The sequence below is a fragment of the Salmo salar genome, chromosome 08, assembly GCF_965601325.2.
Source record: "Salmo salar chromosome 08, fSalSal1, whole genome shotgun sequence".
In the NCBI taxonomy this organism is placed as follows: Eukaryota; Metazoa; Chordata; class Actinopteri; order Salmoniformes; family Salmonidae; genus Salmo; species Salmo salar.
In genome coordinates this window covers 22739863-22758604 of record NC_138298.1, presented here as the reverse complement: position 1 = coordinate 22758604, position 18742 = coordinate 22739863, and the positions used below count along the sequence as shown (strand labels likewise).

Sequence of the window (18742 nt, the reverse complement as noted above, 5' to 3'; positions counted from 1 at the left end):
TGTAGCGCTGCTATCTCCTAAGACCCGGTGTAGCGCTGCTATCTCCTAAGACCCGGTGTAGCGCTGCTATCTCCTAAGACCCGGTGTAGCGCTGCTATCTCCTAAGACCCGGTGTAGCGCTGCTATCTCCTAAGACCCGGTGTAGTGCAGTCTGTCTTTAGTCAAGTGGACACCACAGCCCTTACAGAGAAGTTTATATCTCTTGTCAGGTTCCCTGCTATGCCCTCATCAGTCGCCTCATCTTGTCTATGCTACTGCACATTAACCGCTATTTTGGGTCCGTTCAGGTTTACCTGTATCACCCTCTCTTTAAAGGTGACCACCATGTTGTGTCTGTGCTGACCGGTCTCTCTCTCCCTGCAGGTGAGCACCAGCCCCCGCTGAGCAGCGACTCGGACACCTCCCTTATCCTGGCTGTGGAGGTGGGTTTGTCCGACATGGAGCTCTCCCTTGGGCACGACCGTGACGAGGTCAAGTCCTGAGCCAATCGGAGCCAAGTAGGAAGGAAGCTCACGGGGTCGCCATGGAGATGAGAAACGGGACCGAAGGGGCAGCGCCTGGCCCCCTGATGGGAGGTAGTGGCTCCAGATTATTAGGAGAAAACCAAGCAATAGAACCCATAGCAGTGCAACACACCTATCTGTCCCCACTGCCTCATCTACAGGTTCCTCCTGTCCTGCCTCCCTTTTCTGACTACTGTCACATTCAGTCGCCATGGAAACCAGGCAGCCAATCACAGCTCTTGTCATTAGCCTCTGGACTGGGGGTGTAGTTTAGCACCTCTGTTAGTTGTCACTATCACTTTATTGACTCTTTGGACATGTGACATTTTGATTTCTTTCTACGAGATCATCACTGCCAACGTATTCCAGAACGAAACACGGAAATCTTTACACCTAGTTATAGGAATATCTATATATACTGTATATGGTCAATATAAGCCTCCTGCAGCATGGGCTTTAAGTGTCAAAAACAGTTAGTGCGTGTTCTGAGTGACCAGCATTTACTTGTGGTAAACTTGAAGCTGATGTTTTTTCACCATCTCTGCTTGAAATCATTTCGATAACATTCAACGCTGTTGGTATTGTAGCATTTATACTATGCACATATTGTCAAGCATTTCTGAATATCCGATTGTTAAATTGCATCCTTATCCTTAATTTAGAGGTCTTTAGGACTATCGTTTATTTCCACTTCTGAAGTACTGTACACCATGTGTTGTGGGGACCAACTACGAGTTTGTTTTATCCCACCAGTTGACAATCACAGCCCGCGGTAATGGAGATTTGTAGTGATGACGTCAGCTACAGCCCTGTTTCAAACTGCTAAAGCTTTATTATCACCGCCAGTAACACAACACAGGAGGCTATAGTAGTGGCTGTTTGTTCATGAAGAACAGATGGGAATTGTATTCCGTTTTAATGTCATGTCATCTCCCAGTCGAGCCACCCAATAGCATGTGGTGAAATCTTCTGTTATCTAACATAACGTGTGTCTGCAGTGCTCTGCATTTGCTCTGTGCCAAGTTCTTGCAGTTTTCGTTTTTGTATTGATGTTGCTTCTGTTTCTAGAAGGCAAAGCAAGATGGCATTGTGGGTGTTGTTGAGTTCACCCATTGGTTGGATAGTGAAAAGCACATCGAAGTTGTCTGTTGATAAAAGTAAATTACATTTTGCTATATCTGAACTCGGTGTATTAGATAGCCCCTAGTCCGGGAAGTCCCAGACCTAGGGCAACAGCACTAGTATGCTGGAACATTGGTACATTGTGGGAGGCAATTGGTCCATCTAGAGAGACTAGATAGCCCCTGGCGAAGGAATACCATGCATTGGCTGTGGCTTTGGTTGACTGTGAATTCGTTATGAAAGAGTTGACTAAACCCTGTTGCAGATAGTTTGTACCTCTTAGTCATTTCTTCTGAGGATAAAACTTTTTTTTCTTCCTATGATGAATTTCAAAATGGCAGTTTTTTTTGTACATTCGCGTAGGGAAACGAAGGTCTGACGAACAGCATTTATTTTAGTATGAAAATAAGTTTATTTTTGTAAGAAAAAGAAAATGGTAAATGTTTACAGTACAGGAGAAATAGAGCAGAGAGAATAGTTGCCTGGTTTCAAGAGCTCACTGGTAGTGCTAATGCATTTTGAATGACATTTATTAACTCATGCTTTATGTCCTTCCTCCCCCGATTTTGTGCTGGAATTGTATCAAAGGCCATTTTTTATTTTAGTTTGATTCCTCTCTCCTTTGGAGTCCCCTCAAGGTTCTCAACACATTTATTTACAAATGTGTACTTTCATCCTTAACATATGATAATCTTATATTGCTTTAATATGCAACTTAGATTTGATTTTCAGGCTAAAATCTGCATGAAATGGCACAAGGCCACTGTTGTCATCGAGCGTCTACTATTTGATACTGGGTTTCTCTTCCTTACTATGTGTTCGTTCATTTAATCATTGGTTCCTTTAGGCCGCCAACCAATCAACTCCCAGTTATGTAAGGAGCTCATATTACCCATAATCCCCCCTGTCCTTGTCAATTAGAGAAGGATTACAGAATCTCTGGGAGAATGTTGAAATCTCCCACGCTTATGCATTAGGTACATCTGTATGCCTTCCTAGTGTGTCAGACTCATTACTTTTAGCTTTGTTTTGCAGTATCAGTTTGTGAAATACACTACATTTGTGTGATTTTATATTGTATAAGCGTCATAAATGTATATTTGATCAATCGATTGAATGGAGACTGAAGAGTGGGTGCGTCATGCATTGAGCATGGCTCAGTTAAAAGCATATTCTCCCCAGTTATGGTCACTTTTTGCGTTCCGATTCTCCACACCTCTCCCTAAGTGTGCACACTTCACGTAATGGATTTTATAATGGTGGAAACGCCCTCCAGCCAATGTTTACACCAATCCAGTGCTTTTAAATCAGTGATGGGAACTGCACGGTATGGGAGAAGGGAAGAGAATGGGGATTGGGTCATGGAGGTGTTAAGCGCTCCACCATAACTCATGGCATCCTTGGCCAGAATACTAGAGATCCATTAAAATATGGTAGTCTCATCTAGCCTCTCCACACACAGCTCTACAGTTGTTACTATGGGCTGAGGGCCATAGAAACAACTAACAGCATTTGATTTCCCTCTGGGGGTTGGTTTCACACACACACCACACCACACAGTTTCCATCTGCCCATTTGTTTGTATTGCACAGGGGGACAAGATAAGAGGAAGCAATTAAGCTTGGTGGGCATTTTGTACCAGAGGAGGGTTTGATAGATTCTGATTGTACTGTATGTATGCGTGTCTGACAACTTCACTTGTGTGAAGCCAGAACATTTAAAAACCTTTAATTGCTTCCTGTTTCATGTAAGGGGTCGTGTTTAATTGACTTCATTTCCTGAAAGGTAATTCTCTCATTCTCAAATTCCTTGCGTCCACTTATTCCAACAACTCTTTTTTTTTTTAATGACCATGAAGAAGCAATGGCCTTGATTTGAACATAATTCGAATGAATATCTGTTATATTCGTAATGAACACTTATAGAAACCGTTGTGTTCTTCCAAATATAAAGTAATGAATGCACATATTATAATCTTATAGTAGGTTCTTGTTTACCCCAATGATGGTATAATTATGTCAGGTATACATAAAATGACATAGAATTTAAATGTAGCTTTTAGTTCTCTTTCTTTAACTGGTTGTGTACCCACCCTACCTAGAATGCAGTTTTTCACTTGAAGGAGAGATCTGTATACTACATCGAAATGGCACAAAACGTCTTTTGAATACAGTTGACCTTGAATGCGTTTGACAGTTGACACGACCATTGGAAATGGCACATGACATAATTGTCACTGTATGTGTGCTGTTTGTTAAGAGTCTGTGTTCTTTTATCTAGACTTGTGTACCAGCTGTGGGTTTGGGGGATTGTTACGAAAATGTTGTATGCTATATCCAGCAGAACTCTACACTATTGCTATTTTGTTATATAGAGGAATATGTAAATATTTTTGCCAGTGTTAATGATATACAGTACAGTTCTATAGTACAATGTTGCACGCGTGTGAGTCAATGATTGTGAGGTACAATACATTTTATTGCAAGTTTTTCCAACTGGGGTGAAGCTGTCTGGTTTCTATTTCGTTATTGTCAATAATGTTTATGTCAACCCTCTCTGATACCGTTAGGGTGAGCCAATGCTATTGAAATGATTTATTCTGACATGATTCATTGGCCAATATGTAAATGACCATCATACATTCCAATGATATAAGCTGGTCTCCTCTGCTTCGTTACGAAATGCACACTAGCATACTACACTACATGGCCAAAAGTATGTGGACACACCTTCAAATTAGTGGTTTCTGTCACACCCATTGCTGACAGGTGTATAACATCGAGCACACGGCCATGCAATCTCTATAGACAAACATTTACAGTAGAATGACCCATACTGAAGAGCTCAGTTACCTTCAATGTGGCGCCGTCATAGGATGCCACCTTTCCAACAAGTCAGTTTGTCAAATTTCTGCCTTGCTAGAGCTGCCACGGTCAATTGTAAGCACTGGTATTATGAAGTGGAAACGTCTAGGAGCAACAACGGCACAAGCCTATGATCACAATGCCCAGCGTCGGCTGGAGTGGTGTAAAGCTTGCCGCTATTGGACTCTGGAGCAGTGGAAAGGCGTTCTCTGGAGTAATGAATTATGCTTCACCATCTGGCAGTCGACGGACGAATCTGTGTTTGGCGGATGCCGTCGCACCCACTCACATAGCATTGTAATTTGAGCCACCTAATACGGTTAGTTCATTTTTTTTATTTAACTAGGCAAGTCAGTTAAGAACAAATTCTTATTTACAGTGACGGCCTACCTTTGCCAAACCCAGACGACGCTAGGCCAATTGGGCACCGCCCTATGGTACTCCCAATCACAGCCAGTTGTGATACAGCCTGGAATCAAACCAGGGTCTGTGGTGACGCCTCTAGCACTGAGATGTAGTTCCATAGACCACTGCGCCACTCAGGAGCCCGGCACATAAGAATGGCTCTCTGGAAAGGAGTACCAGCTGGGAAATTTGAGGGCACTCATGGGAGGAGAGGGATACTTCTAGTGGAAAGAATGAGAGATAATTATGTTTTAGTACTACTTAGCCTACATGGGAACACCGCAAAACTCATACATGTGTAAGTGATTACACTGAACAAAAATATAAACGCAACATGTAAAGTGTTGATCCCATGTTTCATGAGCTGAAATAAAATATTCCAAATGCTCCATATGCACAAAAACCTTATTTGATTGATTAAACAGCATGATCATTACACAGGTGTACCTTGTGCTGCAGACAATGTTAGCCATTGAGCATGTTTGGGATGCTCTGGATCGACGTGCACGACAGCGTGTTCCAATATTCAGCAACTTCGCACAGCCATTGAAGAGGAGTGGGACAACATTCCACAGGCCAAAATCAACAGCCTGATCAACTCTATGCGAAGGAGATGTGTGGCGCTGCATGAGGCAAATGCTGATCACACCTGATACGGACTGGTTTTCTGATCCACACCCTTACCTTTTTTTAAGCTATCTATGACCAACAGATGCATATCTGTATTCCCAGTCATGTGATATCCATAGATTAGGGCCTAATGAATTTATTTCAGTTGACTGATTTCCTTATGTGAACTGCAACTCAGTAAAATCATTGAAATTGTTGCATGTTGCGTCTATATTTTTGTCTAGTATACATTTACAGACATGTAGTAGCCTAGTACTGTAGCCTATTTCCTTTGCTGTGAAGGGGTGTTAGGCCTGTGTTCTGCAGACCAGGTGTAGACTTCTTCGGGATCGGTGTCCCTTCCATGGGACAGTTGAGCTAACGTAGGCTAATGCGATTAGCATGAGGTTGTAAGTAACAAGAACATTTCCCAGGACATAGACATATCTGATATTGGCAGAAAGCTTAAATTCTTGTTAATCTATCTGCACTGTCCAATTTACAGTAGCTATTACAGTGAAATAATACCATGCTATTGTTTGAGGAGAGTGCATAATTTTGAACATGAAAAGTTATTAATAAACATATTTTGGCAGTCTTGATACAACATTTAACAAAAATGCAATGGTTCATTGAATCAGTCTAAAACGTTGCACATACACTGCTGCCATCTAGTGGACAAAATCTAAATTGCACCTGGGCTGGAATAATACATTATGGCCTTTCTCTTGCATTTCAAAGATGATGGTACAAAAAAAATACAAAATAACGTTTTTGGTTTTCTTTGTATTATCTTTTACCAGATCTATTATGTTATATTCTTCTACATTCCTTTCACATTTCCACAAATGTCAAAGTGTTTCCTTTCAAATGGTACCAAGAATATGCATATCCTTGCTTCAGGCAGTTAGATTTGGGTATGTCATTTTAGAAGAAAATTGGAGAAAAAGGGGCGTAATCTTAATTAAGAGGTAGAGGTTGGGGGATTAAGAGGTTGGGGGACGGGGACGGGGTACAGAGAACTACTGGTGTAAAACATTGACATAAGAGGAGGCTGGTGGGAGGAGCTATAGGAAGATAGGCTCACTGTAATGGCTGGAATGGAATTGAGTCAGACATGTGGTTTCCATATGTGTAATGTGTTTGATACCGTTCATTTTATTCCAGCCATTACAATGAGCCCGCCTTCCTATAGCTCCTACCACCAGCCTCCACTGATAAGGCCAAAGAAACCTCCAAGACCTCAAGCATGTGTGATGAAAAGAATGGTTTACTGCCATCTTCTGGGGAATTGTAAACCCATTCACCGTAGTTTACGTTACAGAAAGAAACATTGCAAAGGCGTCTTTGGTAAAGCCCAATTCATTTTAACAACATTCATGGGTCATGGTGGCAGGTGACTGAAGTGACTTTAGAATACAATATAAATAAAAAAGTATGTATTTTTGAACTAGCGTTGATAATAACAGCCTTAATTGGCCAAACCATGATGTAATATACAATTCATACTTTAATATAACATTTCATTGAGCGCAAGGGAAATTCATGTACAATAGAAATATAGGAACTCACATAGGAACGAAAAGGCGGATCACAATTCAGGCGAGAAGAATACTCAGTCGGACTAAATATCCGCGTTGTAACTTCCGTTTTCAGCTGAGCTAGCCGTGGATTGCGACATTCCTTGTAAGTCTTTACATTTTGGGTTATAATGTGTTAAAAACAATTATAAACAGCACATATCGGTTAAGGCTTTTATCTGTTCATTATAAAATTACTTTCTATTACATGTCGTTGCTGCATCTGGTATTTCCATGAAGTCAAGTTAGTTAGCGCGTGTTTGAACTGTGTTGCTCAGCACACGTACAGTAACGTTAGATAGGTAAATAACTGCTTTTTTCATATCTTTTTTACGTAGATACCTAGTTAACTAGCTAATACAGTTTTACAACATTTATATTTTCGTAAGGACCTAGACTAATGATGTGTCCAGTCTGTCAAGATGTGATGCCATTGACTGAGTTGGCTTGCTTGGTTGGTTGGTTGGTTAGTTATGGTTTGCTAATCCCCCACATGCCTTCAGGTAAAGTCAGCTACAGAAACTGAAAGATGCCGAAAAAGAAGACTGGTGCACGCAAGAAGGCAGAGAACCGCAAGGAACGGGAGAAACAGACTCGAGCCAACAAGGGCTTTGTTGACGTTGCAAAGTCCCCTTGCAATTCAGCAATGGTATGGAATAATATACATGTTCATCACAGCACAATATGAAATGGATAACTAACAATGACTGCAAATCATGATTATTTCCCTAGTACTTACTGTAGTCCTCATACTTACTGTAGTCCTCATCTTGTGTTGCAGGAATGTGACAAATGCCAGAGGTAAGACATCTTCAATCAATATTTTTTACATTCATCTTAATGGATAACTTAACTAGCTAACATTGGGGCTCCCGTGTGGCGCATCTCAGTGCTAGAGGCGTCACTACAGACCCTGGTTCAATTCCAGGCTGTATCACAACCAGATGTGATTGGGAGGCCCATAAGGCAGCGCACAATTGGCCCAGCGTTGTTAGGGTTTTGCCGGGGTGGGCCGTCATTGTAAATAAGAATTTGTTCTTAACTGAGTTGCCCAGTTAAATAAAGGTTAAATTGTGTGAACACAATTCAACTATTTGAACAAGATGCATTATTTCTTTATTAGCAACTATAATCTACAGGTGATGGAGGCTTTGACACTTTGTTCCCCTGTTTCCAAGACGGCAGAAGAACAGAGCTTTCTGCTACTTCTGTGCAAACGTTCAGAAGCTGCCCCAGTGTGGTCAATGTGGTGAGTCTTAAGATAAATTGTGACGCATGTTTCTGATTTAAAATCCCTTGAGTTCTTTGAGCCCAACTTAATTCCATACAACTTCATTTATCCCCTCAAGTGGCAAAGAAAGATATTGCACAATGTTACATGTAAGATATTTATATAGGAGTGCAAGAACCATGTATTATGTTGTGGTGTGATACGGTCTTCCTGTATTCCAACTAAAGGCAAAACCAAATGCATGAAGTCATCAGACTGTGTCATCAAGCACCCAGGGATCCACGCTACGGGGATGGGCATGGTGGTAAGAGATGAGAGCCGTTTGAAAAACTTTATTAAGATGGGAGTAATACATACTCAGTAATAATCATTAATGCACACCACAGCAAAACGTTTCACAATGGAAAACAAGTGTTTGTTATCGGTCAAATCCAGGTAGTCCCTGATAGTTTGCCGCCTTTGGTTTCTAGTGAATATGACCATGGGATGTATTCATTATGCCGATTCTGTTGCAAAACGTTCTGCAATTGTAACCATTTACTCCAAATGAAAAATGTTTTGTTTCTATTGCACAAATTGAAGGTAGGTCCCTCCCTGTTTCGTTTGCTCCGTTTGCTTCCGTTTGGTTCTTAAATGGCAAATGGTTTCCATTGCAAGACGTAATGAATACACCCCTGGTGTAGACCTACATCTATTTAACATTGTGATATGTGCCCAGATTGTCCACAGTTATGAGTTTATCATTGGATGTCTTTATATTGATATGTGAAATGCTGTCTCTGTCCACAAGGGGGCAGTGTGTGACTTCTGTGAGGCCTGGGTGTGCCACGGGAGAAAGTGCCTCAGTACCCACGCTTGCACATGTCCTCTCATGGATGCCGACTGTATCGAGTGTGAACGCTGTGTATGGGACCATGGTAAATTATGCCATTTTATAATATTATCCAACCTGCCTGATCTGCAAAACTAAACAAGGCCTATAATTATCTTTTTTTTTTGTCAATACATGCACCCAAATGCTGGTTGCCATCCACCTTGTGTCCCTTTTGTAATCATTCCTCCTTTTTTCCTATCTGACACAGGGGGAAGGGTATACCGTTGCTCCTTCTGCCACAACTTCCTGTGTGAGGATGACCAGTTTGAGCACCAAGCCAGTTGCCAAGTCCTGGAGGCAGAGACTTACAAATGTGAGCAATTATGGTGTCTTTCTCACATGTCAATCATCCACATTGTGTTGGATCATGAGAAATCAAGAAGTTTCAACACTATAACCTGTTGACGTTTAGCCTTAGGGCATACTTTGGCAGACATGAGGAACAGCATGTAAGGTATAGAAAAGTAGGCATTCTGCCAGTTTAAAGTTTAGAGAAAGGTTAACCCCTAGCTATACTGATTTTAAATAAACATTTTCAATGTGTTAATACACTGCTCAAAAAAATAAAGGGAACACTAAAATAACACATCCTAGATCTGAATGAATGAGAGAATCTTATTAAATACTTTTTTCTTTACATAGTTGAATGTGCTGACAACAAAATCACACAAATAATCAATGGAAATCCAATTTATCAACCCATGGAGGTCTGGATTTGGAGTCACACTCAAAATTAAAGTGGAAAACCACACTACAGGCTCATCCAACTTTGATGTAATGTCCTTAAAACAAGTCAAAATGAGGCTCAGTAGTGTGTGTGGCCTCCACGTGCCTGTATGACCTCCCTACAACGCCTGGGCATGCTCCTGATGAGGTGGCGGATGATCTCCTGAGGGATCTCCTCCCAGACCTGGACTAAAGCATCCGCCAACTCCTGGACAGTCTGTGGTGCAACGTGGCATTGGTGGATGGAGCGAGACATGATGTCCCAGATGTGCTCAATTGGATTCAGGTCTGAGGAACGGGCGGGCCAGTCCATAGCATCAATGCCTTCCTCTTGCAGGAACTGCTGACACACTCCAGCCACATGAGGTCTAGCATTGTCTTGCATTAGGAGGAACCCAGGGCCATCCGCACCAACATATGGTCTCACAAGGGGTCTGAGGATCTCATCTCGGTACCTAATGGCAGTCAGGCACATGGAGGGCTGTGCGGCCCCCCAAAGAAATGCCACCCCACACCATGACTGACCCACCACCAAACCGGTCATGCTGGAGGATGTTGCAGGCAGCAGAACGTTCTCCACGGCGTCTCCAGACTCTGTCACGTCTGTCACATGTGCTCAGTGTGAACCTGCTTTCATCTGTGAAGAGCACAGGGCGCCAGTGGCGAATTTGCCAATCTTGGTGTTCTCTGGCAAATGCCAAACGTCCTGCACGGTGTTGGGCTGTAAGCACAACCCCCACCTGTGGACGTCGGGCCCTCATACCACCCTCATGGAGTCTGTTTCTGACTGTTTGAGCAAACACATGCACATTTGTGGCCTGCTGGAGGTCATTTTGCAGGGCTCTGGCAGTGCTCCTCCTGCTCCTCCTTGCCCAAAGGCGGAGGTAGCGGTCCTGCTGCTGGGTTGTTGCCTTCCTACGGCCTCCTCCACGTCTCCTGATGTACTGGCCTGTCTCCTGGTAGCGCCTCCATGCTCTGGACACTACGCTGACGGACACAGCAAACCTTCTTGCCACAGCTCGCATTGATGTGCCATCCTGGATGAGCTGCACTACCTGAGCCACTTGTGTGGGTTGTAGACTCCGTCTCATGCTACCACTAGAGTGAAAGCACCGCCAGCATTCAAAAGTGACCAAAACATCAGCCAGGAAGCATAGGAACTGAGAAGTGGTCTGTGGTCACCACCTGCAGAACCACTCCTTTATTGGGGGTGTCTTGCTAATTGCCTATAATTTCCACCTGTTGTCTATTCCATTTGCACAACAGCATGTGAAATTTATTGTCAATCAGTGTTGCTTCCTAAGTGGACAGTTTGATTTCACAGAAGTGTGATTGACTCGGAGTTACATTGTGTTGTTTAAGTGTTCACTTTATTTTTTTGAGCAGTGTATATGCTGTGTATTCCCCCATGTTCATTTCAGGTGCTTCCTGCAACAGATTGGGGCAACACTCCTGCCTGCGTTGCAAGGTAATGGAAAATGGAGATCCAAGTATTCATACCCCTTGGATTTCTTCCCCCAAAATGTTCTGATTTAATATGGATTTAATTGTACGTTTTTTGTCAACAATCTAGTCAGTATACTCCTGTAATGTCAGTGGAATAACAATTCTAACTTTTTTATTTATTTTTTAAAAGATTAATACAAATGAGAAAAGTATCCTAAATTAGCTCAGGAGTAACATTTGGCTTAACAAATCACACAATAAGTTACATGGACTCCCTCTGTGTGAAATAATAGGGGTTGACATGGTTTTTGAATGACTAACCCTTCCTCTGTCCCAATACATAAAACATCTGTAAGGTCCCACAGTCAAATTTCAAGCACAGATTCAACTACAAAGCTTTATGATCTTTTCACAAGCCTCATAAAGGGCAGTGATTGGTAGATGGGTAACAATAACAAATCAGACTTTGGATGTCTCTAAGAATGGTCAAGTTAATAATTATGCTGTGGCTTATGTATTTACCTCTCTAGGGTATGTGGGACGAAATCGTCCCACCTTCTCAACAGCCAGTGGAATCCCGTGGCGCGATATTCAAATACCTTAGAAATGCTATTACTTCAATTTCTCAAACATATGACTATTTTACACCATTTTAAAGACAAGACTCTCGTTAATCTAACCACACTGTCCGATTTCAAAAAGGCTTTACAACGAAAGCAAAACATTAGATTATGTCAGCAGAGTACCCAGCCAGAAATAATCAGACACCCATTTTTCAAGCTAGCATATAATGTCACATAAACCCAAACCACAGCTAAATGCAGCACTAACCTTTGATGATCTTCATCAGATGACACTCCTAGGACATTATGTTATACAATACATGCATGTTTTGTTCAATCAAGTTAATATTTATATCAAAAACCAGCTTTTTACATTAGCATGTGACGTTCAGAACTAGCATACCCACCGCAAACTTCCGGTGAATTTACTAAATTACTCATGATAAACGTTCACAAAAAACATAACAATTATTTTAAGAATTATAGATACAGAACTCCTTTATGCAATCGCTATGTCCGATTTTAAAATAGCTTTTTCGGCAAAAGCACGTTTTGCAATATTCTGAGTAGATGGCTCGCCATCACGGGCTAGCTATTTTGACACCCACCAAGTTTGGCACTCACCAAACTCAGATTTACTATAAGAAAAATTGGATTACCTTTGCTGTTCTTCGTCAGAATGCACTCCCAGGACTTCTACTTCAATAACAAATGTTGGTTTGGTTCAAAATAATCCATAGTTGTGTTCAAATATCCTCTGTTTTGTTCGTGCGTTCAAGACACTATCCGAAGGGTAACGAAGGGTGACGCGCCTATCGTGACAAAACATTTCTAAATATTCCATTACCGTACTTCGAAGCATGTCAACCGCTGTTTAAAATACATTTTTATTCGATTTTTCTCGTAAAAAAGCGATAATATTCCGACCGGGAAACCCTGTTTTCGTTCAAAATCTAAAATGGACTCTTCACGTGCACGCTCGCCCCCGTCTCATTGTTCTCTGATCGACCACTTACCAAATGCGCTACTGTTTTTCAGCCATGGCCTGCAAAGTCATCATTCAACATTCTGGCGCCCTCTGAGAGCCTATGGGAGCCGTAGGAAGTGTCACGTTACAGCAGAGATCCTCAGTTTTCAATAAAGAGAGTGTAGAAGGCCAAGAAATGGTCAGAGAGGGCACTTCCTGTTTGGAATCTTCTCAGGTTTTTGCCTGCCATATGAGTTCTGTTATACTCACAGACACCATTCAAACAGTTTTAGAAACTTTAAGGTGTTTTCTATCCAAATCAAACAATTATATGCATATTCTAGTTTCTGGGCAGTATTAATAACCAGATTAAATCGGGTACGTTTTTTTTATCCGGCCGTGCAAATACTGCCCCCTACCCTAGAGAGGTTAAACCACTCAGACACATCAAAGATGCAGTCATCCGTCTGAACTGAGCTGCAGGAAAGGAATGAAACTGCTGAGGGGTGTTACCATGAGGCCATTGGTGATTCAAAACTGTTTCAGTTCAATGGCTGTGATGGAAGAACTGAGGATGAATCAACATTGTAGTGACTCCACAATAATGAACTAAATGACAGAGTGAAAAGAATACAAATATACAGAATAAAAATATTTACAAAACATGCATATTGTATGCAGCAAGGCACTAAAGTAAAACTGAAGTAAAAAAGGCCAAGGCCACTTTTTGGCCTAAATGCAAAGCCTTGCGTTTGGCGCGCTATCCGACACACCACATCACTAAGTAACTGCCTCCTTATTTTCAAGCATAGTGGTGGCTGCATCATGGTATGGGTATTCTATACATCGGCAAATACCAGGGAGGTTTTCAGGATGACAAGAAACGGGATGGATCTAAGCCAGCGGTTATCAATCCAGATCCTGGGGACCCAAAGGGGCGCACATTTTGTTTTTGCCTTAGCACTACACAGCTGATACAAATGATTAAAGCTTGATGGTGAGTTGATCATTTGAATCAGCTGTTGAGTGCTAAAAACTAAATGTGCGCCCCTCAGGGTCCCCAGGACCAGGATTGAAAACCACTGATCTAAGAACAAACAAAATCCTAGAGGAAAACCTGGTTCAGTCTGCTTTACAAGAGACACTGGGAGACAAATCCACCTTTCAGCAGGACAATAATTTACAACACAAGGCCAAATCTACACTGGAGTTGCTTACCAAGAAGACCGTGAATGTTCCTGAGTGGCCAACTTACAGTTTTGACTTAAATCTGTTGAAAATCTATGACAAGACTTGAAAATTGTTGTCTAGCCATGATCCCCAAAATATTGACAGAGCTTGAAGAATTATGAAAAGAATAATGGGCTAACATTGCACAATCCAGGTGTGTAAATCTCATAGATACTTACCCATGAAGACTCCCAGCTGTAATTTCTGCCAAAGGTGATTTTAACATGTATTGACTTGGGACTGAATACTTAAGCAACAGCTATCATTTCTATTCATCTTAAATGTTAGCCATTTGTTTGTTGAGAAAATATTACAATATTTTTTTAATCCCACTTTTTAACACAATGAAATGTGAAGAAATCCAAAGGCTATGAACACTTCAAGACATTAAATCAACACAATGTGTTATGTTGTAAACAATTCTTTCTCCCACTGTTCCTCATGCCAGTGTACTTGTTTGTTACCGCTGTTGCCTCTCTATACACATTGACCGAGAGATCTACATTTCAGTCATTTAGCAGACGCTCTTTTCCAGAGTGACTTAAGCCGTGCGTACACTACACGATTTTTGGCCCTGGTTTTAGCTGTCCCAGACAACTTTGAGATCGGAGACTAAATCCCCATGTTGTTGCCTACTCGCAGCCGTCACCGACGCGCATTTAATGTGAGAAGGTCAGAGACACAATCTGAGGGCTACCGATCCCGTGTTTGATTTTATCGGCACAAAATCTGCAACGCTCTTGTAATGTGAGATGTGCAATGACCAGTTTTGAGAACGGCTATCAGCAATAGCCAAATGAGAGCTCTTGGAAGACCAAGATCTTGATTCGCATCACCCAGAATGTGCACTCGCTCGAGCAGGAGCGATGACTACTACTAGTATGGGTTTGCACTTGCTTTTAACCAAAGCCCAAATGTAAAATTGTTACAGCTCTGAAGTTCACACCCAATGTTATTCAGTCCAAAATGTGTTGGCAAGATATTTCAACTCTGTAGGGCAAGTGTATATGTCTGACTGAACTTTTATGAGGCTGCTTTGAGCCACAGCTCGTTGTAGCTAGCTACGTTAACAATCTATTCACATAGTTTTGGTGAGACGGCGTGGTATGAGAATCCTCACGACCAAGTGAAGAATCTTGATAGTGTGTCGACCCCCGTCTCTGCCAGATTGTTTACTATAGGAAATACTGTGGTTTAATGCTCGAGGCTCAGCGTTGCTAGGATTTTTGAAAGTCGTGTAAAGTCGTGTCGTGTACGCCCGGCATTACAGTGAGTGCATTCATCTTAAGGTAACTAGGTGAGATAATCAGTCATAAAGCAGCTAGCAACAGTCAGTGCTTGCAAGAAAATACAAGTGTTAGTGCAAGAAAGGCAAGGGTGTTAGTTCAGGGGGAAATGTGTACATTCCCAGTTGCACTGTTAAATTAGTCTTATTTATTTTTTTCTCCCCGGTAAATAAGTACCGGTTTACCAGGCTTCTGACTAAGTGGAATACAGCTACAACTAGGGGTTACTTTTTCGCAGCAGGTTAGGAGAATTAACACAGCAGGTTAGGAGAATTAGGTTAAGGCTAGGAAAAGGGTTAGGGTTAGCTAAAATAAAATGTTCTCCTAATCTACTATGAAAAGTCACTTCCAGTCATGGCTGTATTCCCTCTAGTTACAACCATTTACCAGTGGGACAGGGAATACATTTCCTGGATTTGACACATGACTGTAACCTATAGTAACAAGGCCCATTTGGGTTGAACTGTGTCTCTCCCTCCCCAGGCCTGTTTCTGTGATGACCATGTGAAGAGTAAGGTGTTCAAACAGGACAAGGGTAAAAATCCTCCCTGCCCCAAGTGTGGCCATGAGACCCAGGAGACTAAGGACCTCAGCATGTCCAGTGAGTCCACCATCTAACATCTAATCAGTGCTTAAGTCAGTCATGGATTAAAACTCTTCAATCATTAAGAGGAAAACTGAGTACTGATGGCAGTGCAGTTGTATGTATACTGTAATATCATCATTTTAGTTGTTGATTGAGTCATTTTTGCTTCATTACAAATCACTTGTTTTCATACTCTTCTTGTAGCAGATGTCAGATCTTAAACCTCAAATATATCCCGCCACATTCAACACCTTTTAATTGTTGTGTATATGCACTCCCCGGATCGGGATTCTTACTCAAGTTTCTCAGCTCATGTCTGTATTCGCCCTGCAGCCCGTACGACGAAGTTTGGCCGACAGAGTGGTGCTGACGAGGATAGCTATGGCTATGGAGGTTATGGAGCCTCTGGCTACGACTCCTACTGGAAGAACGTGTCATCGCCCGGAGGAGGGGAGGGAGACCAGGAGGACGATGGCGGAGATGATGATGATGATGACGAGGAGGAAGATGAGGAGGAGGATGATGATGAGGAAGATGAGGAAGAAGAGGTAGCTGACTCTCTGGCCGGTCTTAAAATTGAAGGGACCCCAGTGATCGAAGCAGTCCCCTAGACGGAGGTTGGTTCCCATCACATCTCTCCTCCTCTCCGCTTCCCAAAGAAGAGGGGACTAGATATATACAAGGAGTGTGTGTGTGTGCAATGCATTGCAGTACACTGTAATAAGATGTTTAAAGTAATAGTTCATCACCATATGTGTACTGCTTGATTGTGTCTGTATTTGGACATTAGCGCGTTTAAAAAAGACGGTCAGTAATCCAGAACTTCTCTATGGCTCTTGCCTAACATTGGTCAAATATCCTTTTTAAGTTTTAGGCTAAATAATGTAACTCATCAGGCAGGTTAACAGTGGCTTGTATTCATGGATGCCAAGAGAAACCAGGCTTCCCCAAATATTTGACCAATAAAACATTTAAAATGATTACGCTCATCTTTCGTCTCTCAGGGTTTTTTAAAATTTTCCGTCAATTCCAAAGGGGCTGGAATCTCACCAGAGAAATCATCATCGCGAGGGAAACAGTACCCCTCTGTCTCAGTATGTGTAGCCCATGTATCTGATGCTGTCTGGACCAAAAGAGTATGACATGTTGCCAGTAGTATTTGATTGATTGATGCTAGCAAGCTTTTGGCCTCCCTTGATATAAAAACAAATTGAATAATTAGCCAATCAGCGTTTGCTGAGCTCAACTGTAGATTGTCCTGGTGCAGCAAAACGCCCTCCAAAGGAGGACAGTTTGGATTTGGCTTCATACCAATCAAATCACTTTCTAAGAAAAACACAAAGCTTGTTCATTGTTGCCAATGCGAGGAAGTTAGGCTAGCAAGCATTTTAGCCAGGTAGCCTATGACAACAAAAACTAAAAGTGTACTGTATGACAAAGCCATAGACCGTTCTGCCAACATGGAAAAGATGAGGATGACGTTGATGTTCTACAAGTGGGTGAGTCCATGTTTAGTTTTACTTGAGCAAGCACACACAGACAGAAAACAGCAAGGACAGCCACATAATATTTAGCAACATTGATTGGGCTAAATTGTTTTTGATGTCTTTTTAAGTTGGTTTTCAGCGTATTCAATTATTTTATGTTTTAGCTGAAATGGTGCTGGAATAACGGTGGCAGTGCTCCTGTTGTCTTTGTGCTGACTTGCGGTAACGCCACATGCTGAGCACTTGTTGGCTGCTTTTCCTTCACTCTGCGGTCCAACTCATCCCAAACCATCTCAATTGGGTTGAGGTCAGGTGATTGTGGAGGCCATGTCATCTGATGCAGCACTCCATCACTCTATCTTGGTAAAATAGCCCTTCACAGCCTGGAAGTGTGTTGGGTCATTGTCCTGTTGAAAAACAAATGATAGTCCAACTAAGCCCAAACCAGATGGAATGGAGTATCGCCACGGAATGCTGTGGTAGCCATGCTGGTTAAGTGTGCCTTGAATAGGAAATAAAACCAGCAAAGCACCATCACACCACCACCTCCATGCCTTACGGTGGGAACCACACATGCAGAGATAATCCGTTCACCTACTCGGCGTCTCACAAAGACACGGCGGTCGGAACCAAAAATCTCAAATTTGGACTCATCAGACCAAGGGACAGATTTCCATCGTTCTAATGTCCATTGCTCGTTTTTCTTGGACCAAGCAAGTCTCTTCTCCTTATTGGTGTCCTTTAGTAGTGTTTTTTTTGTTGCAGCAATTCACCAAGAAGGCCTGATTCACACAGTCTCCTCTGAACAGTTGATGTTGAGATGTGTCTGTTACTTGAACTCTGTGAAGCATTTATTTGGCCTGCAATTTCTAAGGCTGGTAACTCTAATGAACTTACCCTCTGCAGCAGAGGTATCTCTGGGTCTTCCTTTCCTGTAGCGGTCCTCGTGAGAGCCAGTTTCATCATAGCGCTTGATTGTTTTTGAGACTGCACTTGAAGAAACTCTAAAAGTTCTTGAAATGTTCCGTATTGGCTGACCTTCATGTCTTAAAGTAATGATGGACTGTCGTTTCTCTTTGCTTATTTGAGCTGTTCTTGCCATAATATGGACTTGGTGTTTTACCAAATAGGGCTATCTTCTGTATACCACCGCTACCTTGTCACAACACAACTGATTGGCTCAAATGCATTAAGGAAAGAAATTCCACAAATGATGTATCAAAGACATCATCTTAAATCAGTTTTGATTTATGTTTTTCTGCC

The 18742-nt window shown here is 42.0% G+C and overlaps 2 protein-coding genes across 2 annotated transcripts in view; both read left to right on the top strand.

Moving 5' to 3' along the window:
* LOC106593996 (RING finger protein 150) overlaps positions 1–6053 on the top strand; it is a 34520-nt gene extending 28467 nt beyond the window's left edge. The window contains exon 7 of the mRNA XM_045722806.2: positions 364–6053. Within this exon, the coding sequence (XP_045578762.1) occupies positions 364–482 (119 nt within the window). The 3' untranslated portion in view covers positions 483–6053. The remainder of the gene's footprint in view (positions 1–363) is intronic.
* Positions 6054–7089: 1036 nt separating this feature from the next.
* Positions 7090–16972, top strand: LOC106593798 (zinc finger protein 330). Its single transcript, XM_045722804.1, has 10 exons — positions 7090–7189; positions 7587–7732; positions 7865–7884; positions 8262–8332; positions 8542–8618; positions 9105–9231; positions 9397–9501; positions 11336–11382; positions 15890–16007; positions 16326–16972. Exons 2-10 carry the CDS (start codon positions 7613–7615, stop codon positions 16601–16603), a joined length of 963 nt encoding a protein of 320 aa, XP_045578760.1. The 5' UTR covers positions 7090–7189; positions 7587–7612; the 3' UTR covers positions 16604–16972.
* Positions 16973–18742: the final 1770 nt, after the last annotated feature.

What these genes read in the sequence shown, in the direction of transcription:
- LOC106593798 (XM_045722804.1), top strand. Translation starts at nt 7,613, where the DNA reads ATGCCGAAAAAGAAGACTGGTGCACGCAAGAAGGCAGAGAACCGCAAG. An exon ending in GCCCCAGTGTGGTCAATGTG is followed by an intron (nt 8,333 to 8,541) that starts GTGAGTCTTAAG and finishes TTCCAACTAAAG; the next exon opens with GCAAAACCAAATGCATGAAG. An exon ending in ACTCCTGCCTGCGTTGCAAG is followed by an intron (nt 11,383 to 15,889) that starts GTAATGGAAAAT and finishes CTCCCTCCCCAG; the next exon opens with GCCTGTTTCTGTGATGACCA.